General features: G+C 39.5%; 3 protein-coding genes across 3 annotated transcripts in view; 1 reads left to right on the top strand and 2 right to left on the bottom strand.

The window, feature by feature from the left end:
• Positions 1–2,283, bottom strand: part of lpgat1 (lysophosphatidylglycerol acyltransferase 1) — a 51,847-nt gene extending 49,564 nt beyond the window's left edge. Inside the window, exon 1 of the mRNA XM_015045426.1 lies at positions 1,750–2,283. The gene's annotated coding sequence lies outside the window, so the exon portion shown is untranslated. The remainder of the gene's footprint in view (positions 1–1,749) is intronic.
• Positions 2,284–3,466: 1,183 nt separating this feature from the next.
• On the bottom strand, positions 3,467–12,070 carry ints7 (integrator complex subunit 7). The gene is made up of 21 exons (XM_015045425.1): positions 11,858–12,070; positions 11,574–11,703; positions 11,108–11,254; positions 10,890–11,027; positions 10,742–10,788; positions 9,480–9,679; positions 9,260–9,382; positions 9,066–9,183; positions 8,488–8,622; positions 8,274–8,371; positions 7,318–7,557; positions 7,106–7,243; positions 6,827–7,033; positions 6,523–6,717; positions 6,036–6,139; positions 5,889–5,957; positions 4,703–4,835; positions 4,384–4,482; positions 3,983–4,168; positions 3,586–3,887; positions 3,467–3,554 (listed from the first exon to the last, which is right to left on the bottom strand). The coding sequence occupies exons 1-20, from the start codon at positions 11,949–11,951 to the stop codon at positions 3,606–3,608; spliced, it is 2,883 nt and encodes a 960-aa protein (XP_014900911.1). The 5' UTR covers positions 11,952–12,070; the 3' UTR covers positions 3,467–3,554; positions 3,586–3,605.
• Positions 12,071–12,617: 547 nt separating this feature from the next.
• dtl (denticleless E3 ubiquitin protein ligase homolog (Drosophila)) lies at positions 12,618–20,807 on the top strand. Its single transcript, XM_015045424.1, has 15 exons — positions 12,618–12,876; positions 13,602–13,739; positions 13,838–13,927; positions 14,008–14,069; positions 14,156–14,276; positions 14,476–14,541; positions 14,683–14,798; positions 15,291–15,364; positions 15,463–15,569; positions 15,650–15,754; positions 16,673–16,785; positions 16,889–16,978; positions 17,070–17,193; positions 18,388–19,013; positions 20,204–20,807. The coding sequence occupies exons 1-15, from the start codon at positions 12,819–12,821 to the stop codon at positions 20,264–20,266; spliced, it is 1,953 nt and encodes a 650-aa protein (XP_014900910.1). The 5' UTR covers positions 12,618–12,818; the 3' UTR covers positions 20,267–20,807.
• Positions 20,808–21,188: the final 381 nt, after the last annotated feature.

The following is a 21,188-nucleotide window of genomic DNA, read 5'->3' as shown; positions in this document are numbered from 1 at the left end:
GTTTCATTGCAACATTTGGGCTGATATTGATGACCGATATTTACCGATGTGTACATCTCCCTACACTTTCGATCAAACCACCTACATTGCTTTTCTGCTTCAACTGATCACCCCAACAGTCCTATAATGTTTCACTGTCACATGACTGGACAAATATCACAAGGCCAAACACATGTACAAACTGGAACAAAATGGAAATAAACGTCAGCTGTTCAAATCATATCAACCCCGTTTTACTTATTGGACCGACACCGACAGGTTAAAAAAAAAAGACTAACATCAATCAACACTGATGTTGATCCCGATATATTGTGCATCCCTAATAATCATGTATTGTAAATGTACCAATTTCCACATGTGGGAAGCAAAAACTAAATGCTGAATGATTTTTTTTAATCAGCTCCATTTGGGTTGGACAACAGAACCTGACAATATGAAGCAGGCAACAATATTCAATAAACCAACACATCATGGCCCAAACTTAAGAAATCTAAGAACAGATTAGAAAGATCTGACTGACGTGTTTCAGCCTGAAAAGGGTTACAAAGTGGTTTCTAAGGTGAGGGGACTCCAGTGAATCACAGTGAGAGCATTATCTACAAATAGAGAGAACATGGAGTGCCAAGCCAACCAAAATTACACCCAAGAGCTTATCAACAACTCTTTGAGGAGATCACAAAAAGGAGAACATCTAAAGCACAGAAGGCCCGATGAGCAGAATTCAACAAAGAGAAACAGACTAGTAAAAATTTGATATATGGAACAGATCCAGGGCTAAAAAAAAAAAAAAAAATTTAGAAAAAGGAACATGAATCCCCTTCTAAAACTAAAGAAGCATTTCAGAAAAGTAATATCACATAGACATGATCTAAAATCCACTCCACTTTGAGACTCGGTGCAAAACCACCCACAAAATTAAGGTTCTGTGTTGGCCTAGTCAAAGTCCAGCCATAAAAAGGGGAAGAATTAACTTAAACAGGCCATTCATGCAAAAAGTGCGATAAAATTCCTCGCACTGTGCTGTAGGAGTTAGGATATCTTTTTCCCTCCACAATGTATCATCAATAGTAGCTACAATAACATAACAGTATTCATTGAAACTGGTAAAAGGGTTACATTTTTGCGTTATCTGAACACAACACTATCACTATAAATGTGTATAAACAGTACTGAACGAGCAGGCTATAAAAATAAGCACAAACATTTACCTGGAACGTTTCAGACAGCTGAGAGTCTCTGGCAGAAATGCTTTTTTTTTTACTCCGCTAACCGGTTGAGGATCAGGCTATTCCGAGGCATTTATATGCAACACACGCGTAGAGGACGCTATGCTCTGATTATTATTCAAAAGGGATTTATTAATAAAGATGGTTGGTTGTCATTCGTGGCTTGATACCAACGAGCTCCCAACCCAAAACGGTGTAACAGGCTAAGCCAGGACCTTAAAAGGACCATTCAGCGGGGAAAGGGGGACGAAGTCCATTACTTCATAACATGCTAGCTAGCAACAGTATGAGTTAGCATAAAGGGAAAAGATGCGGTTAAACGCGTCGGAAATGACCACCTGTGAGCTTCAGCGTTAATGTGGAATAAATAACAGATTGAGCTCTGAGGCCTTTATTGGTGAGCTGTTTTAGGAGGTGAAAGCAAACGTTAAGTTTGACGCTGATTCAAAGCGCAGCGGCTCATCCAGAGTGTAATCCCACCCTGTAGTTTAGTAGTAAAAGTCTGCTAGCTCATGTTACTCACCCAATTAATGTCACTGAAGCATCCAAGGACGGCCGAAGCGAGATTAACTGTGAAGCTAAGCTAAAAAATGGCTATCTCTGCTAGTCGGCATGTTACGTCTGTTAAATCTGATCTCGACTGAGGTTTAAAAAGGTGAAAATGTCAAAGAAACCCCTGTGCGATAGAGCTACTCCTCCCCCCATTTAGCCATCCAGGGTCTTCTCGGGCGCTGTTAGCGGCTCCACTTGAACGTCGCTGGCTCCATCTCAGGGATACCGGGATAAATCCTCAGATGCATCATCATCACCATCACCATCAACTCGGCTCAGCTAGCTCCTGAGCTCCCAGCAAACAGTCCGAGGGGAGAGGCTGCTGAGGCGGGCCTGGGCTCAACGCTGCTCCTTAGATAACCGCAACGCAAGCTGTACATGTGCGCATCTAACAGGGGAAGCAGCGATTTTTTTTTTTTTCTTTTCTAGGCTGGAGGGGACCCGTTATCTTTCTCCAGATCCCGAATCACACCGCGGCAATGTACACAAAGGAAAAACGGTACACAACTGGAAATGGCTAAAATCCACCTTCAAAATAAGTGCACCAAGAAGCACGTTGGTGATTCTTGGTGCACACGTAACACGAGAAAAAGTTCAAATGGAATCAAAATTAAACTTTTTGGCCTACAAGAAAACAGCTGTGTGTAAAAATGCAGCAACACACAATATCTACATTTTAAAAAAGTGGTGTCAGACTAGGAAAAGAGAATCACATTCCAGCAGGATAATAGCCCTAAATATACTACTACAGATCATATACAATCAGTAAGATACTCAAGTTTATTTACCGCCGCTCTGGGAAATGATGCTGTCGACTCGACAGCATCATTTCCCATTTAACAGAAAAAAAAAAAAAAACGTTCAGTACAAATAGGCTAAGGATAAACCCTCAGTGATTGAACTGACAGAAAAGAGACCAAAATAAAAGGTAAAAAAAAAATCCAACAATCATAAAACTTTTTCCTAAATTAAGAAATAGTTTGTAATTTTTATGCAATCTAAAAGAACCTTGGAAGAAATAAATAAATTTATCATAAAAAAACAAATGTACTATCAGTACATTACAACACTGAGGAGAAAATGATTAAAGAAATATTACAGCAGCACTTTCTGGACTTATAAACATGCTTGTAAATTATTTCAACAACTATCAGAGGTTTATCAAGGTTTCTGTTCGTTGGTTAAACGAGTTTTGACTGTTCAACTGCGACCTAAAATTGTACTTAATTGTGAAAAACCTGACCGGAAGTCAAATTTTTATTCAGGGTGACTTCATGTTGATGCCTGTTTGACGCCAGTCTTTGACTGCGCAGACTCCCTGCTGTCAAAAATTGATGCCTTGACTTCATATGTATATTTATGCATAAATAAATAAAATAAAAAAATAAAGATAAATTGGATCTTCCGAATCTGAACTGAAATTTGTGAATCCCTAAATAACTCCAGCTCAAATGAGCTACGACACTCTCTAAAATGCATTTCACGTGCCCTCACCAACTGGAAATATTCTGTAATGTTCATATTGTGCCACCTGGTGGTTTTGCCCAGTATTACATAATGTGGAAAAGATTAAACGAAGGTCGTTTAACACATTACATGGACACAATTAATACTAATAAATTTAACATCGAATCTTTAGCATCTTTTGAGTCCAAAAACTGCTACTTTATAAACGCTTAAATAATTCAAATAAAAGTCTTTTTAATCACCGGAGTAAAAAAAAAAAAAAAGAAAGAAAAACATTTATTTTCTACAAGACAAAAACAGTGAACAAGCTCAAATTGTAAAAAACAAACAAACAAACAAACAGAAAAACAAAGCAATTGACTAAAAGCGAATGTATGAGCTCCTCTGTGGCGCAGGCTGCGTTCCACTCTGCTGCAACTGGTGGCGGAGCTGCTGGGAGTACGGATCCTCCAGGGACTTAACGGACACCATCGTCTTCGGCCCCGTCTTCCACTCGATGCCGCTCTCGTCCACCACTGACGCCTCCACAGTGACCACGTGGGTGCCCAGGATGGAGAAGTTTAGCAGGAACTGGGTGCTGAAGTAGTCGTTGTGAGGTTCCACTCGCTGATCGATCTCATTTGTTTTACTGTCGAGTGGTATCTGAAATAAATAAAAAGAATCAGGGTGATGATATAAGTTAAACCTGTTAAAACATAGCATAAATAATCGTACAAAGTAGGATGTTCCCATCATACTTTGTAGTCAGGCCCCGTCTTGCTCTGTAGAACTGATGTAACGTTGAGGCAAACAGACTGGATCTTCCTGAAGAGTCCTGGTGTGGAGCCATGTTGAACCACTCCCTCCACCTTCAGAGTCAGCTGCTGACTGTTCTGAACTGGGATTGGCTCACTTGGAGTTCGTGGTGACGGAGAGAGAGCAAGCTGGAAAATGCAAAACATAAGAAATATCTTATTTTTAAGCTATGAAGACAAGAAAAACTGTTGTTTTTTTTTTATATTGTTTTCTGACAGACAGAAAGGTTCAAGTTTCACGGTGTAAGTTGCTGTTTCTTGGAAATCACTGCTCTTACAAAAAAAAAAAAAAAAAATCTTACAATTGGCTTGGTTTCAGTACTTGGGACTGTAAAGCAATTTACCTTGATGCTGGTTGACTGGAGCTTTTGGAAGAAATATCTTTGGAAAGACAGCGGCACCTTCAGCAAGGCTATGACAGCATCACAGAGGCAGTTGGTATGCTGGAAAACAAACACAATTCACTCAAACGTTCAGAGTTTTTACTCCTTTAAGCTCTTTTTAAAAGACTACATATAAATATTTTTTAGAAGGTTTTTCTTTTTTATAAGCTCCCAATTCCAAAAGCAAATCACAAGCACATTTAAGTCGGGTAAATGTCTTGGATCTTGCGGTAAAACTGTACATTTCTTTTAAATTCAGTGATCATAGACGTAGTCTCACCAGGTGTGAAACAGGAGGGTGTTTCTTGGAGAGTCCCTCTACCTCTACGAGCACATGGTTAAACACCGACATCATCCGTCGCTCATATTCGCTCTCGGTCTGAACAGACCCCGATGTGCCGTGCTCCTGAAAACTAAATCACACCGACAGCGTGGGAATGTTAAAAATGAGAGCCACATATTGGTTTTTACTCGGTCAGCTGCTAAAAGCTGCTGTTGCTTGCATCTACGGTTTTACAAATTTGTGCTTTTACTACAACTTCAAAGGATACAACTTCAACAACAGATTAAAAATATATATATTTTATTTGTTGGTCTTCACTAATCCATAAGAACCGTCTGTACTAAAAAACAAACACTTTGAGGCGCAATCAAAACTTGAGGAAAAGATGTAGCTTTTTTTGCCGCCAAAGAAAATATTTGGCAGAGTAAACAAAGGGTTTCAAAAGCCAACGGCACCACCGACTCCTGAGCGTCATGGTGTAGGGCTTTTGTGCTGCCAGCAGTACAAGTGCCATTTACACAAAGTGGATGGAACAATGAAGACAGATGGCTACCTGCAAATCCTTCAACTTCAGCTCAAATCTGCAGATATACAAATAATACGGGGCAGAACTGGGTGTTCCAACAGGATAATTGATCCCGACAATGATCCGGTGTTTAACATCCAGCAAACGTCTCTACATCGACCAATCTGGAAATGTATGAACTCAGTAAGAACTTCAGTCAAAATTATGTTCAAATTAATATGAATTACCTGGATGAGCATGTAGTGTCACTGCGAGTTGCTCAAGAATGTTTAACAAAGTTTGAATGGTGCACATGTATGTATGCACTTGGCTAAGATTAAGTGGTTAAATAAAAAAACTTGCAGAATGTGGAATTTAAAAAAAAATCCAATTAACTGATTAATTGTCCGAATAATTGATTACTAAAATAATCGTTATTTCAGCCCTACATTTGCCCCGTAAAGGTTTTGTAAATTCTAAACAAACTTCAAATTAACTAGAAAATTGTCATCATTTCACACTAAAATAAAATATTTAAACATTAATTTAGCAAAACTGATAGGAAAATAATTCACATGACGACTGCTTTTGATGTTCCAGACCAAACTTTGAAAACACAAATTGTATCATTTTTCTCAGGTCTTATGGAAGAATAACAGTTACGTCAGCGACTCCCACCTGGCTGCCTGTGGGTCCAGTATCAAAGCTTCGATTACATGCGAGACCAGCAAGCAGCTCTGCTGTTGTCTGAACAAACAGTTAAGGATTAATAAATGACAGCAGGGAGGTTGTAGTCTGACAGGACTGATGGATGTTTAAGGATACAGCTCCACGTTGCGAAGGGTGGCATAATCTGCGTCAAATAATGACTGGTGCAGATCAGCATAGCGGGCAGCAAGACCTCTGAACTCATCCATGCAGACCTTCATCTGGAAGAAAAGTGTAACGGCACGATTAAACACATCAGGTTTATTCCACTCTGATGCACAAATCCTTCATATCAGTGACCGGTGTGGTATATAACAAATAGACCCTGGAATCATAACTGACGTGGATATAACAGGACAGAAGACAGATGATATTAAGTATGACTGGACTATAATGATTTGGTTTCTGCTACTATAGTTTGGTCCAGCAAGCAGACACGCGGATTTATAAATATTTATACTGTGTCTTGCAAAACTATTCAAACTCCCTGACCTTGTTCCACATTTCATCACTTAACAACCACAAACTTCAAGGTACTGTGTGTGTAATCGAATCTTTCAAATTCTTCTAGGCATTAATAAAACCTAAGCTGCTAAGTGTTTACCTGCATCGAGATGCGGCCACAGCGCTGGACGTCATTTCCTGACGTGAGAGCGATCGTCGTGGCGATGGCCGGCGGAGGGCTGGTTTTCAGGCTGTTGCATGTGCAAATGAGCTGCGACAGGGCCTGCAGAGTGTCGATGCGCAGCTTAATGAACTCGCACTGGAACGTGAGCGGGCTCAACGGCGTGCTGGCGGCCTGCAGGGAGAGCGGTTAATCACATCTTATAGAAAAACGGTAATGCGTACGGAGGTCTAGTTACAGTCTAAATTAAGTTTCAGTGACTTTTTCTTTTCCCCCAGCTCACCGTGAGGGAGGCGATGCCCTTTTGGTAGGAGCGCAGGGCTTCTGCGATGGCGCTCATGGCGCCACTGTAGTCGCCCTCCTCCACGTGACTCAAGCACTGCTCTGCCTGGGAGAACTCCTTCAGGCTGTTCAGCCAGAAGTAGAAGTGCTCCGACGCCACACGGGTCCGGAGACACTGGTAAAGCTCGCTAGAGAACTCATGACAGCCCTGCAGACCAACAGCAACCCGTTTATTCTCTTATTTTGTTGTGATGTCATCTTCACAATTAAAGTCGCTTACCATGCGGGAGGCTTGCCGTGCGATGCGATACACCGTCCAGCCATTTGCGACGTTCTCCAGCTGCTGCTTGATGACCGTCTTCACTTCTGATGACAGAGACGATTGGCTGGCGACAAAAATCACAGTCGCCAAGGAAACCTACAGCGATCAAAGTCCATTAAATGCGACTCTAAGCAGCAGGAGAGGATGGTGATGTGTGCAGCGTTTCTCACCAGGAGCTCCTGCTGCTCCCCGGTGGAGGAGTGACCGGCCACCCGGTAGAGATCAACCAGATCTCCCAGCATGCCGTCTCCCAGCACGGGCAGGTGGGTGGCGATGGCTGCCAGGGCGTGGCACATGAGGACGCGCGATGAGTCGCAGGATAAGTGGAGCTGGCCGAGCAGGAACTCCACAGCCGGTTGGCTGAGGTGAGGCCGATTTTTCAGCAGCTTAACGAGCGAAGTGAGCGCCGTCTGTGGTGCAAACAAAACAGCTGTTCAACAGGGCAAACATTTCTGGTAGACTCCTAGTCTAGAACCCACTTAAATAGAAGCTGTCTGACAACACGCAGTAGACTTAAAAGTGAATTATTATGTTTCCTTGAAGAGGTTGAATTCAAATAAACTGCTGCTGACCACGTTCCCTCAACTCGACGTTTACACTCGTCAACATGGATGCAAGCAAATGACCAATTATACAATCGTACACGTTTGAAAAGCAGAAGTGAAGCCTCCTGCACAAACAACAAGAATGCAGCAAGTGGTTTAAGCAAACACTAAAACATTTGTTTTTTCCAGAAGTTATTGCACAGCAGTAACACTAGCTGACCAAACATGCTGGAGCTCAGCTTCGGTTGCTAGGTAACAGAGTGGGCTTCGCTGAGGTTGCTAGGCGAGGAGCAGAGCCTGCCGGTTTGTGACATTACATTCAGAAGGTTTTTTAAATGGCTCAGTTTCCAGACACTAAAAAAACTAATTTCACTGACTGGCATCATTTGTTGAAGTTTGTTTCCTAGAATCACACAATTGTTTTTTTCAAAATTTAAATATAAAACCGTAAAAAGAATCTGGGAAATGAGTTCATTTATTCATAAGATTAAAAAAAGTGTCAGGGAATGAAGTTAACCGCTTTGAGTGCTACCGCATATATAACCTCTTTATTTCTTGTTGTGTTTGCATTACTGTCATACTTTGAGAGTGGCCTGTCCACTGGGGCTGCTGTCCTGACTGCACAACATCAGAAGAGACTCCACTCCCAACACCGTGTCCTGCTCCAGCTGCACGATATCTGAGGAAGAAAAACCCACAAAAACACACAATCAAAGAAACTCTCTCATAAAACCACTGAGGGGAATCTGTGCTGGAGGAAGAACCTCCAATAGGCCATTGTCCAGAGAAACCAACCTTTTTCCGGACAGGAAATGGCAATGCTGGAAAGCACCACGACCCCATGAGCCGCCACTGACAGGTTGCTGTGGTAACAACATTCTTGCGCCAGTTTAACCAGGTCAGTGAGTCGAGGAGGGATGGATGAGCTGCCTGAGGAGAAATTGTAACGCCGTTACCTTTTTACAATTATACACATATAGTCAAAGGTTTATGTTAGCGATGCAAAGAATTAATCGACTTACGATTACTTGTCGATTAATGATTTAATAGATTAAAATTTTTGTCTCGTCATTTGGCCAGTAGAGGGTGCCGCTGGTTATTCTTAAGTGGAACCAGTTAGTACAGGAATAAAGATGGCAGAGAGATTCCGGAACAGAAATTAGAAACAGTCTAGAGATTGGAACCAGTGTCTGTGCTTTAACTTCATGAGTTCATGAAGTGAAGTTTTAACATTCTTTTAAGATGAACCACAGTTAATACTTCTATATGAACATCTCTGTTCTTTTATTCTTCTATTCAGCAACCAAAGAGGTTCCTATTTTTTATTTTTTTTAATAAATATGTCTAAGTTTAATAACAGTTTATTTACTTACCTGCTGCAGTGCTGAAGTACTGCTTGATGGCTATTGTCCCAGAGAGGGTTGAGAGGACGGCCAACATTCCCAGCTTCAAACTGTTGTAAGGGATGGTCAAAGCACACTCACACAGAGTCTGAAAGGATCAAAATGGTTACATTTTAAAGTTGAAAACAACAGAAAGTATGCAGAGTGACCGGCAATGTTTTTACTTGAGTGTTTTCTCTGATCCAAAGGTGAGGAGCTTTTTTAGCCAGCAGCTTTAAGTCGTTTATCGCAAGTCTCTTTACAGCTTTCCTCGGATCGTCTCTCAGGTACTGAAGGAGAAGCTGCAACTGAAGAGATAAAAAGCACAGCAAACTTTATTATTTCACAGAACTTCTATCAAACACAATGCATCACTGTAAACCTGTGCTTTCTCTGTGGATCTACCTGCTTGGGGATATCGATGAGCGAGAAGGCAGCCAGCTGCGTGAAGGTGTGCAGCGAGACGATGACCATAGGGGTAGAGGGGTAGGAGTTCACAAGGTGCTGCAGGAGCTCTCTGCTGCTGGACGCCAGGCTGGCGTCGTGATGCATGTGCTGCAGCATGGGGATCAACTTCAGCTTCAGATCCACGGGCGTGTCCAAACCTGCCGCAGCAGTCAGGTTCAAAATGGGGGAAAAAAAGTCATTTAGACACCAACATCCACCCTGAAACACCAAATAATACGCTGCTGGAAAAAACATTAGCACACCCCATGATAGTTTGTGTCTTACACAGATGCGTGACAATTTATAAAAAAATTTAAAAAATGTGAAAAGGGAAGGTTTTGCCTAGTCAAAGCCTATATCTTGATTTCATTTATGTTCCATGGTGGTGATTGAAAATTAGGCCTGGGCGACATGTGTAAAAAGTAAAATCTCAGACGTTTTTCTACCAAATTTAATTTTAAGCGATTCTTTTCCCTTCTTTTTTTTCTGAAACAGAAATGACAAATGACAGAAAATATTTACAAAAGTGGCTTGTTTTCCTCCAATAATCCCTTCTATTAGTTGTATGACAGAATATGAGGGCCAGGCTATGAGATTTTTTTGTTTAATTACTAGAATATAGTCAAAGTATTAGCAGAGTAAAGATGCAATTTTACCAGAAGAATGTCTTAAAATTTTCAAAAGTTATCAAGGACTGATGTAACCAGTTCGGTTTGTGTGGTTCTTTCTTTGAAATAAACTCAAAGACCTTCTACCAATAATAATTTGATGCTGAAGGCTTAAAAGATGAAGTATTTCCTTTTCTGTAAAACTGATAAAACATAACTTCACAAGATGCTCAATATTCCTCATTTCAATGTTTTATCATCTTTTGTGCTGAGTTCTCATAAAACTACTACTTTATTCTCCTACTATTACCACTTCATTCTTGTATTACTATGTCTGTATTCTTGTAATATTATGACTTTATTCTTTTAATAAAAAAAAAAATCTTAGCCTTGGATTCCCTCATAAAGTTCACCTGAAATCAAATTCAAAGAGCGCGTTGGTGAAAAAAACAACCCAAAAATAACATCTTCAAAAAACGATTTTATCAATTATTCGAGGTAAGGATGTCTTTACTTTTTCCTCAGCAGAGACAAATAAAAGAAAAAAAAATAAACATCAATATGTTTCTTAGTAAAGAACAATATAAGGTTAGATTAGAAATCATATTTTACCTTGAATCATTTCGCTCACTTTGTTACAAATCCCAGCAGCAAAGTCTCTAAAAGTTAAAAACAGTAAAGTTCAAAATTTAAACCAGAAAGCAAGCGCATATATATTTTTTAGATAATACAGCAGAGTTCTAAAAAGATTTTCCCTTACTTCGACTGTGCAGAGAAACTTGCAGCAGCAAAGATAGCAGCCTCCACTTCCACGTTGTCGTGAGAGTCCAAGCTTTGTCGAATACTGTGGTGGGCGTTTTTTCTCTCTGGGATGATGGAGGCCAAACTGCCAAGCATCCTGCAGAAATAAAACAATGAATGGGCTCTTTCAGACCTAGCTGTAGTTAAAGATTATTTATGCTCTGGCATCCAGCTTACCTCAGAGTGATGGCTCTGGCCACAGGGTCGTTGCTATGTATGACTGAAAACACCCTCTTAACAAATTCATCCACATTGAGAATCTTCTCCAAATGCTTTTCACTCTGCTGTGTCACTTTCAGTACACACAAACGCAGAAAGTTGTTGCTGGAAAGAGAGACAGCAGCTTGTATGAATGAACTTGGTGTGAATAACATTATTCACACCTTTTTTTTTTATCAATTTAATGCAACATTGCAACATGTAGACTTTAATGTCTTTTAATACATCCGAGAAACATAACATGCTCTGATTCACCAACCAATTACTGTAAGAAAAATTACTTTCATTAGCAGATACAAATCAGGTCGAACGGTTATTTAAAAATGCTTTTCCTCCTATTAATTAAAAAGTATTATTATTATTATTATTATTAATAAAAATAGTAAGTAATTAATATTAATTTTTAATATTAAAGCAGTCATACCCGAGCCTAAAGATGTCTGCTAGTTTCAGGAAGGCGGAGTTGATGAGGATGGGGAAGGGGTACTTCTGGAAGAGTTTAGGGAACAACACCACAGCTTCACACTGCTCTCCGAGCTTCCCCGACCGCAACCCTGAAATTAAACACAAGTTTTCCGGTTAAGGTAAAGCAGTGATCCCTCCTGGAGCTTGTATACTATGAATAACACACGAATCAAACACAAAACAGAACCAGAACACAATCAATGAGACGCTATGCTACATTGTTAGCATAGCTAGCTAACGCACCTTTATCCAGCTCCATGAGAGCGGAGTTAGCGTCCAGCTCCTGTTCTCCATAACAAGCTTCCGACAGGAATGACCGAGCCATTGAAAGCGACATTTCTGCTTTTTAAATTAAACTTTTAAACAAATGGGGTTATAATAAACAGGTACCGTTAGCATCTTACTGTTCAGAATGTCAACTGCACCCATGACATCACATCCGGTCTGAAATTTGCCTTTTCGAAATAAAATGTCGAAACTAAGCTTATGCATTGCTTTCTAAAATCCATGTCTCTGGTTTCTATACTGCATTATTTTTTTTGAAAACATGTTTTACTTTCATTTCAGAAATATATATTGTACTTTCCACTTTATCACTTTAAGACTGTAGTATGATACATAAAAATCAAAATATTATTGAGTAGCCTTTTTGAGAGGTTCCTCTACATGTGAAGCTGGGTTCAGACAATCCAACAGAGGTATTATCTTTTAGTACAGATATGGTAAAAACTTCACTCTCTAAATGTGCAAACGTGCAAAAATGTGTACACCAAAAGACATGTATGAATCGATATCCTTACATCCTTATATTTCACAATTATGCTTTAATTTGTGTTGGTTGGGTTCAGACAATCCAATACTTCCGACAGTATTGGAAATCCAATGGAAAATTAAATAACAGTGATGATGTTAAATTAATACTGCAGAGAACGATGAATAGATATTGTGTAAATATTATGTGTGTCCATTTATGTTGAAGGGGCAGCAGTTGTTGGAAGCACTAAACGGAAGCGGAATCGCTGTCTGACGCACCAATAGCAGCGCACAACGCAGCGCTTCGCGCGGAATTCGGTTCTTCTAATCGACCGTTCTGTTCGCGGGAAAACAAATCATACCAGGTAGCAACAAGAAGGGGGGAAGAAACCACCAGCTAACGATCGGACAAAGTTATTGGCGTGTGTAACAGACTGTCTGCCGCTGGAGCATGGGGATGTTTTTCCGCTCTATTGTTGACAGAGGAGTGGGCAGACGGAGGCAGAACGGTGAGACACAATATGTTGTGTCTGAGAGGAGGCGTATCAATATGCTATGCTATGCTATGCTAAGCATGGGTTTTAGCCATACTGTATTTCCATAGTTGTTTCGTTTTCTATGAAAATACTTATTACACATTTGTTCGTCGTCCATCCATAAATTACATTTAGGGAAAAGGCATAAGTAGGTACTAAAAATGCTTTGGAAAAAAACATAACATACTGCATTCCACACTTTTTTATATGATAGGCCTCAAAGTGGAATGAAAATATAACTGTTAGCCTTTGAAATAGTAACTTGTATGTCTTGTCACAGATTCTCAGTTGCACTTTGTAACTCTCATAAGATTTGATGTATGTATGTAGCTCCTGGTGTATGTTTATGGTGTCCCCACAGCGTGATAGAGCCACCACTATGATTTTATGAGGAGTAATATGTAATATTTTGCATGTAAACTAAAAACTTAACTTGTGCTCTCATCTGACCACTTTTTTTTCCTTCTTCTTCTTCTTCACATTTTTGGTTTGTTTTCTACTTGTGAAGGGGACTCAGTTCACAATTCTGTACTTTGGTCAATCACATTCAAAAGCAAAAAAAAAAAAAACTGTAATAAGGTTTGTGATTGTAATGTGACAAAATGTGGAAAACTTCAAAGGGTATGAAAGGTTTATGTTTCCTGTTGCAAAATAACAACTTCCTCTTCCTTCTTCTGACCTTGCATGAATTCCTGCAGCCTTCCCTGCAGATCTGTGTTCCAGGATCCCTTTGGGCTCGCTGCTGGAAGGCTACCAGTGCATCCGGCATGACGAGCACATCTCCTACGGCAACACGGGAGACACAGTGCCGCCATTTGGGCTGGCTTTCTCCTCTGGTAATCTTCTTTGAGCGCAATATGCACAGGAAATTGAACAGACAAAGGTTCAGGAAGAGTGGCCATCCATGTAACCTGTGATTCTTGTTCCTTTGTAGCCGGAAACATGCACAACATCCTCGCAGCAGCTAACGAAGAAGGTGTTGTTAGGATCTACAACACAGAAAGTCGTGAAAACCCTCTTAAAGGTACTTTTAAGAGCTGTGCTGGCCGTACTTTTTACCTCGTCAGTTAATCTCGTTAATTGACTTGGTGTGAACTTTTACAGAATGGCTGGCTCACGAGAACGCCGTCTTTGACATTGCGTGGGTGCCGGGGGAACCTCAGCTGGTAGGTGGAAGCTCCTCTCTAATTTCTTAACAAGATTTCCACAAATTATTTGCTGAATATACTTTGATCACTTCTGGCACCTTTAGGTGACGGCTGCAGGGGACCAGATGGCCAGACTGTGGGACGTGAAGTCTGGGGAACTGCTGGGGGGCTTTAAAGGCCACGTTTGCAGCCTCAAGTCGGTTGCATTCGCACCAGGAGAGAAAGGTATGATGAATTGTTATTGAATTTCTCATCAACATTTCAATTTCCTCTTAGATTTCTAACTACAAGATAATTTTTTTTCTCCTTCTACGTAAGTAGTTAAATGTGTTAATAAAAAGGGAAACAGTCAACATGTGAACAGGCTCTTGTTATAGTTCATTCATGTTACTGATGTTTTTTTTTTTTTGTTTTTCTCTAACAGCTGTTTTCTGTACTGGGGGCAGAGATGGAAATATTATGGTCTGGGACATCAGGTGTAGCCAAAAAGGTGAGTTATCAGTAACTTTGTAGGGTTCTTTTTTTTTATCAGGTTTAGTGCGATTTTGCTGCGTCACTGGTCTCTTAAGCAAAGGCAAAAAGAAAAATCTTACTAACACTCCATTTTCACATCTGATGTTCTGCCTTACAGATGGTTTTTACAAGCAGGTGAAACAGATCAGTGGCGCTCATAACAAATCTGAGACAAATCCCTCGTCTAAAGTGAAGAAAAGAAGAAGCAGCATGCGTGGCATGGCTCCGAGCGTGGTGAGTTCATGTGCTTCTCTAAGAGACTGAAAAATGAGTTATTTTTGATCAGAGTTATCATTGTGGACCAAAAACATCAAGTTGAAAGAACAAAAATTGGGTGTTTTCTTTTACTGTTAAAAATGCAAAAGTAAATTTATTGTAATTTTTTTTTGTTTCTTTTATTTGAAATGAACTAAATATGGAATATTTGTATCAAACTAACAAAGTGCTCTGATTGGTGAAGAGATGGGATTTCTAAATTATATGGTTACAAATACCTCTTGCCAGAGAGAGGCATACAGTTTTCTAAATTTCCTAAATAGTGAATAATTAAAGAAAATATTCGGTGTTGTATCCACAACTTTCCATTTCTAGAAGATTTTAATTTGTTGGTAAAAAATATTAAGTGTCCATCTTAACTACTTGTGCTAATGGGTGAAATTTGTATCATTCTTGAATTGTGGTTTTGACTAAGCGGCTTATATTATTGTTTTGTTTGTTGTTGTACAGGATACCCAGCAAAGTGTTACAGTGGTGTTGTTTCGGGATCAGCACACACTCATCTCCGCGGGTGCTGTTGACGGGTAACAAAAAAAAAAGCACTTCTCATAATCTGTGTAAATTATGTAAAAGCACCCTGCAGATCCTGGATGGTCACTTTTTTTTATCTTTTATTTTATAGTGTTATAAAGATGTGGGATTTGAGGAAGAACTACACAGCTTACCATCACGACCCTGTGCCTATGCAGACCTATCCGTATGCTGGATCTTCCACTCGGATGAGACTGGGTCAGTCCTGTGACGTATGCACACCTGAAAGGTGCCACACGTCACTAAATGATCTGAATTATTTGTTTGATACGTTGCAGGCTATTCTGGACTTGTTCTGGACTCTACCAGGTCCAACATCATGTGTAACTGCACAGATGACAACATTTACATGTTCAGTGTCTGTGGGACAAAGACGAATCCAGGTGAATCGAGATGTTTTCCAGATACACCCAATGCATCACTAGATGGGGCTAGAGCTCTGCTGCTGACCTCTGAGGGGGAATAAATAGCTTCATGTGAAAGATGAAGGTCTTTAGTTGTAATTACAGTGACTGATGAAAGTAGTCACACCCCTCGTGGTTTCCCAGAAACATATGTGTGTTATGCAGGACAACAAAGAGAGGCAGATAACTGAACTGGAAAGAAATGGGACACGTCATTTACTAATGGTTTTATTAAGGATCTGAAAAGTGTGGCATGCATTTGGATTCATCCTTGTGTTATGACCCTTCAACTGCAGGATCTCTGAGTTGCGTAAGGTTAACTTTCAGTCCATTCTCGAGTTTTTTGTCGCCTTCTACTTGTTTTCTTTCAGAATTTGCTTGCATTTAGCTCAATCTATGTCTTCATCAGCTTTGACCAGCATCCCTCCACTTACTGGAGAGAACCAGCCCCACAGCATGATACTGTCACCACTATTTATTATTTTTTTTTCAAAGTAGACATGAAGTCCCATGTGACCTTCACACACGTTTAATCTTGGCATGTTTGCAGTGGAGAACATTACCTTCAGATATTTTAAGATATTATATTGAATCAGGTGAAGCTAAAACTCCAGGAGTTCTGGGTAGAACATAATCACAGAAAGATTTTTTTTTATATTAAAGACAAAATTCACGAATTTTTTATAGTTTTGTCTTAATTACTGCTCTGAGAATGTTGATCTTTGATTAGATGACTTTTCTTTTTAGTCTGTATATTCCAGTTAACAATTAATTGATTACTAAATTCCTTGACTATTATTTGAATAATTGATTAATTGTTTATTAATTGTTTCTTTAATTTACTACACTAAAGAGCTGTGTGGTGACCTTTTAAATTACATCTGTCTCCCCCCACAGTGGCCGTTTTCAGTGGACACCAGAACTCCTCGTTCTATATCAAGTCCACAATCAGCCCTGATGACCAGTTCTTGGCCAGTGGATCCAGTGACAATCACACCTATATTTGGAAGGTGCCGTCTCTCATTACATGTTACCTAGATAAATTTGTATTTTATTATCCATCCTAATGTCTCCTAGCTATAATATTTTTTTTAACTTCTTTTAATACTCCAGATCTCTGATCCTCAACATCCTCCCATGATGCTCCAGGGACACAGCGAGGAAGTGACCTCTGTCGTATGGTGTCCGACAGATTTCACTAAAGTAAGTCAGCGAATTTGAGCTGTCTTCCTCTGAGGTTTTTTCGCTCGCTTCTTTCCGATCCTATTTTTACACCCCGCTGCTCTGTCGGCAGATTGCTTCCTGCTCCGACGACCACACCATACGGATCTGGAGGCTTCGTCGGGAAACGGATGGAGCACAGTCACCAGTGGGTGAAGCCAACCTCGTAGGCTGGGCACGTCCCAAATCTCCCACAAGTTAGTACTCTTCACTAGTTCTTTTTGATTTTGTTGTTGTTAATCAGTCTAACTTTCATTAACTCATACAGAGAAAAACGAGCTGAGCAGCTCTTGCATCTCCTTTTGGAAAAGATTTTTACACTCATTAAACTGCTAATGTTTATGTGTTTTATTGGGATTTTATGTAATAAACCAACACAAATTAGAGTATATTTATGAAGTAGATGGTTTCCACGCGTCTTGACAAATCAAGTATCCATGTGTGTTAACTCTAAATAAAATGCAGTATAAGAAATTGGCCTTTATGAGATCTTTTACTCCAATTTCACAGTTAAACATGGTGGAGGCAGAATCATAATGTGGAAACGGTACTTAAGCCTCCAATGCAAAAACACAAATTCATACCAAATAATTTTGGTCCACAGTTCAAATATCTTTGTATACTTTAAATCAGACAAAACAAATTTACAAGTAACATTTCAGCAAGATAGAGGAGCTTCTGTTAAGTCAATATGTCCTTAATATTGATTTTAGAAAAAAAACAAATCCACTGGAATGAAATGATGAACAGAATTTAATCATGATAGATCCACTCCTTAAATAATCGTCAACTAATTTAGTAATTGATTAATCGTAAGCTCTTAAACGGATCGTTTGCTGAAAGAATCACGTACACAGAGCAGTGACTAAGTCAAAACGACACAAAAATATCCTTCGTTACAATCAAGTGTACACTGTTTTTGTATTTTAGGCACACATTGTTTATTTTCTTCTTTGAAAAAGAAATAGAATTATTTATTTGCATCTTTTATTGTCTCTCTAATGTTGTATATGTGTGGTTACATGAAAAATTGGAAGGATGTGTGATTTTTAACATCTGATTAATCATCAAAATAATTGACAGAATAATCAAGTACTAAAATAATCATTAGTTGCAGCCCTATAAGTGAAATAATCTGCCAGTGGAACTAGTACTTTTTAATCAATATTGAGGCATTATTGGTTTAAAAGAACCTCTTATATCTTGCTGAAGAGTTACTTGTAAGTCGGTTTTCTTTCAAAGTGTACTAAAATGTTTACACTAGAAACTAGACAAAGTACTTGGTAAGGTTTTGTGTTCTTGCAGTTTTTATAATACATAAACTCTCCATCATAATTAACTGTTGCTGCTCCTACTAACTGATGTAAACTGAACTTTTTTCCCTTGTTCAGTGCCTTTAGCCAGAGCTGCAGTGTCCCCTGTGAATACCCAGAAGACGCCAAGTCTCGGCGGCCTCGCCTCGCCACAGCTCGCTGTCTGTGCTCCTAACAGAGCTGCCCTGCCGCTACCGTCCAGCACCACGTCGCCGAAAAGCTCTGTCCCACTTCCCGCTCAACAGAGAACATCTTCTATCCAGCGGTGGTTGTCCCCGACCCATGGATCTCAGAGTCGGGTCACCGCCACTACTCCACCACACCAAGTGCTGAGGCCGTGTCCTCTGAGCCCAGCGAGCGGCGCCTCTCTCACAGAGCGACGGGCCAAACGCAGATTGGAAACGGGTGAAAGTTCACCTTGCAGCTGCGTGAACGCGGCACAATGCGAGTGTGTTTCAGAACTCTACGCTGCATCTAAAAGGAGCAGCATCCTGTCTGATGTACGCTGCCTTGCTCAGGAGAGCGAAGTACAGAGAGACTGTCACGCAGAGGACAGCGAACCTGTTACCTCCAGGCAGGCTGGGAAGGAGAACTGGTCTCCCAGAGCAGGAAACTGGTTGTCTGAAATGGGTCAAAAGATGAAAAAAAGTCAAGATGGTCCTAGTGCACGTAAGAAACAAGAAGGGAAGACGCCAACCTCAACAGTAAGTACAGAGATCCCAGGTCTGGACGTAAACTCACACTCTTGCTCTGCCTTCAGCTTCTTTTCTTTTTTCTTAGCTTCCTGTCATGGTTTGTTGAAGTTTGGTGGCTTTGTTGAAGTAAACCATGAGAGGAAGTCTTATTCAGCTGTAAAAGTGAGAGATGCACAGATAGATTGCAACAATGTAGCTGTTCTTCCTTTAGGATTCCCTTAACTATTTAATGCATTGTTCCGCTAACAAGGCTAATAAGGTACAAATACATCTCAAAAGATTAGTATTTTTTGTAACTGATTTTGGAAAGTGAAACTCATATATTATATGAATTCATTACACTTGAAGTGAAATATTTCAAGCCTTTCTTCTTGTAATATTGATGACAGTGGCTTACAGATGTGTCACAGAAAATAAGAATATTGTGAAAAATGAGAATATTGGAAACTCATACCCTGCCAGCATGCCTAGGTGGGCCTCATATGAGGAAAAGGAGGGCAGACCAGATGGGTCCCATATGGGTTTGTCCGCGGGTTCCACAGTGGCCCCACATGGGTTTGCCCATGTAGGGCCACAGCCTACATGGGTGGACAAACCCATATGGGACCCATATGTCTGCCCACCTTTCCCCCATATGGGGCCCGCCTAGGCATGCTGACAGGGTGGTGTCGCACCCTAATCGCATTGATTCAATGTTTCATGCAAAAGTACCCCCAATCAAGTATTAAGTGCATAAAAATGCATATACCTATCAGAAGTCTAGCATTTCTTTTTAAAATATCCTAATTTTATTTATATTATGTATGATTCACATTTTTGGAGATGTTTAATTTTGGGTCTTCATTTTCTTGTAGGCCAGAGTCCTCAAAATTACAAGAAACAAAAGTGTGAAATGAGTGAAAGTTCCATTTTCGTTTTTTGAGATGCATGTATAATTCCTTTATTTAGATTACAAACTGCTATTGTCTGTATTTTTAAGTCTCTTGTGTGCTACAGTCCTTGGAAAAACCATATTGGTTGGAAAAAATGCATTGGTGCATCTCTACAAAAATCTGCCCTGTTATTTACACAACTTTTAGGAATGATTTAATTTATAATTTGTTTTCTGTCTTTAAGTTTTTTCATCTTTACAATATGTCGGACAGATATTTTTTTATGTTTTATGTGTTCCACTTATCCTGTTTTATTTTGTTTTCCAGATTCTTCACTCATCAAAAATCAAGAAAATCTCCACATATTTTGAGAAAAGGCCTCAGGAATGATCTGTTTGAGCCACAAATGTGCCACAATTTTTATTTTGTTTTTTTTTTTTTAATTTTTTGTCTGGTTGCACAGATGTCAGCCAAACATTTTTTTTATAACTGATTACTTGTTTCTAGCAGTAATTTTGCAAATTGCTGTTACCCCTGACACAGAAATCTGCTGCCTGAAAACATCCTATCATCTTAAGAGATGCACAAGCTGCTACTTAAAGTGTTCATTTGATTTGTTTTAAAACTTTTTCAACGGATTTCTTATTCATTTTACTAAAGATTTATACTAAATGTGTTGTTTCTTTTTTTATATGAAAAGTTGAATTTTGATTGACATATATGTTCTGTATCACATGGACCTCATGATCTGAAATTAGTTCAATCAGCTCTTTTTAATCTTTGGGGTTATTTATACATGTGCGTCTTATTCAGCATGTTTTTGTTCCATTTATGAACAGATGTTTATATGTACAAAATAATCCAAAAATGTTTTTTGGCTTGTTGCACATTCTTAGTATTCAGGTTTTATTAAATTTAAAACAACGTTCAATCTGTGTGATATGTTGCTTGTTGTTCCAGTTAGAGGTTGACATTATGAGTTTGGGTGTCATTTGTTCTAATAATGAATTTGAGTTTTTCATTTTTAGATGACATGATGGTACAACTTCACTGGCTTTTCTCCCTGGAATTGGTTGGTTTCCTACCATTTATTGGAATTTTAGGCATAATTCATGGTAAAAAAAAATACTTTGTTAGGATGTTAAAGAACAGCCTGGAATCACTGAGGCTCAAACTGGAATATGATGGAACAATGGAGAGATCATCAAAGAAAAATCAGTTTTACATAATCCTTAAAATTCATACCATTTGAATTTGTAGGTGAAAATACAGACAAAAAATGCCTTCTGAAAAATGGTATTTTCATGTGATT

This window comes from Poecilia latipinna, unplaced genomic scaffold, assembly GCF_001443285.1.
Source record: "Poecilia latipinna isolate Pla-1442-1.1 unplaced genomic scaffold, P_latipinna-1.0 Scaffold725, whole genome shotgun sequence".
In the NCBI taxonomy this organism is placed as follows: domain Eukaryota; kingdom Metazoa; phylum Chordata; class Actinopteri; order Cyprinodontiformes; family Poeciliidae; genus Poecilia; species Poecilia latipinna.
Note: the sequence above shows the minus strand (reverse complement) of the source record. Positions and strands in the feature narration are given on the sequence as shown.

Bases quoted from the DNA above. Each gene is read 5' to 3' on its own strand.
- dtl (XM_015045424.1), top strand. From the start codon at position 12,819: ATGGGGATGTTTTTCCGCTCTATTGTTGACAGAGGAGTGGGCAGACGG. The intron at 13,928-14,007 runs GTACTTTTAAGA...GAACTTTTACAG, and splicing joins TCGTGAAAACCCTCTTAAAG to AATGGCTGGCTCACGAGAAC. The intron at 17,194-18,387 runs GTTAGTACTCTT...TCCCTTGTTCAG, and splicing joins ACGTCCCAAATCTCCCACAA to TGCCTTTAGCCAGAGCTGCA.
- ints7 (XM_015045425.1), bottom strand. From the start codon at position 11,951: ATGTCGCTTTCAATGGCTCGGTCATTCCTGTCGGAAGCTTGTTATGGA. The intron at 8,372-8,487 runs GTTGGTTTCTCT...TTTCTTCCTCAG, and splicing joins CATTTCCTGTCCGGAAAAAG to ATATCGTGCAGCTGGAGCAG. The intron at 4,483-4,702 runs GTGAGACTACGT...TTTGTTTTCCAG, and splicing joins ACCCTCCTGTTTCACACCTG to CATACCAACTGCCTCTGTGA.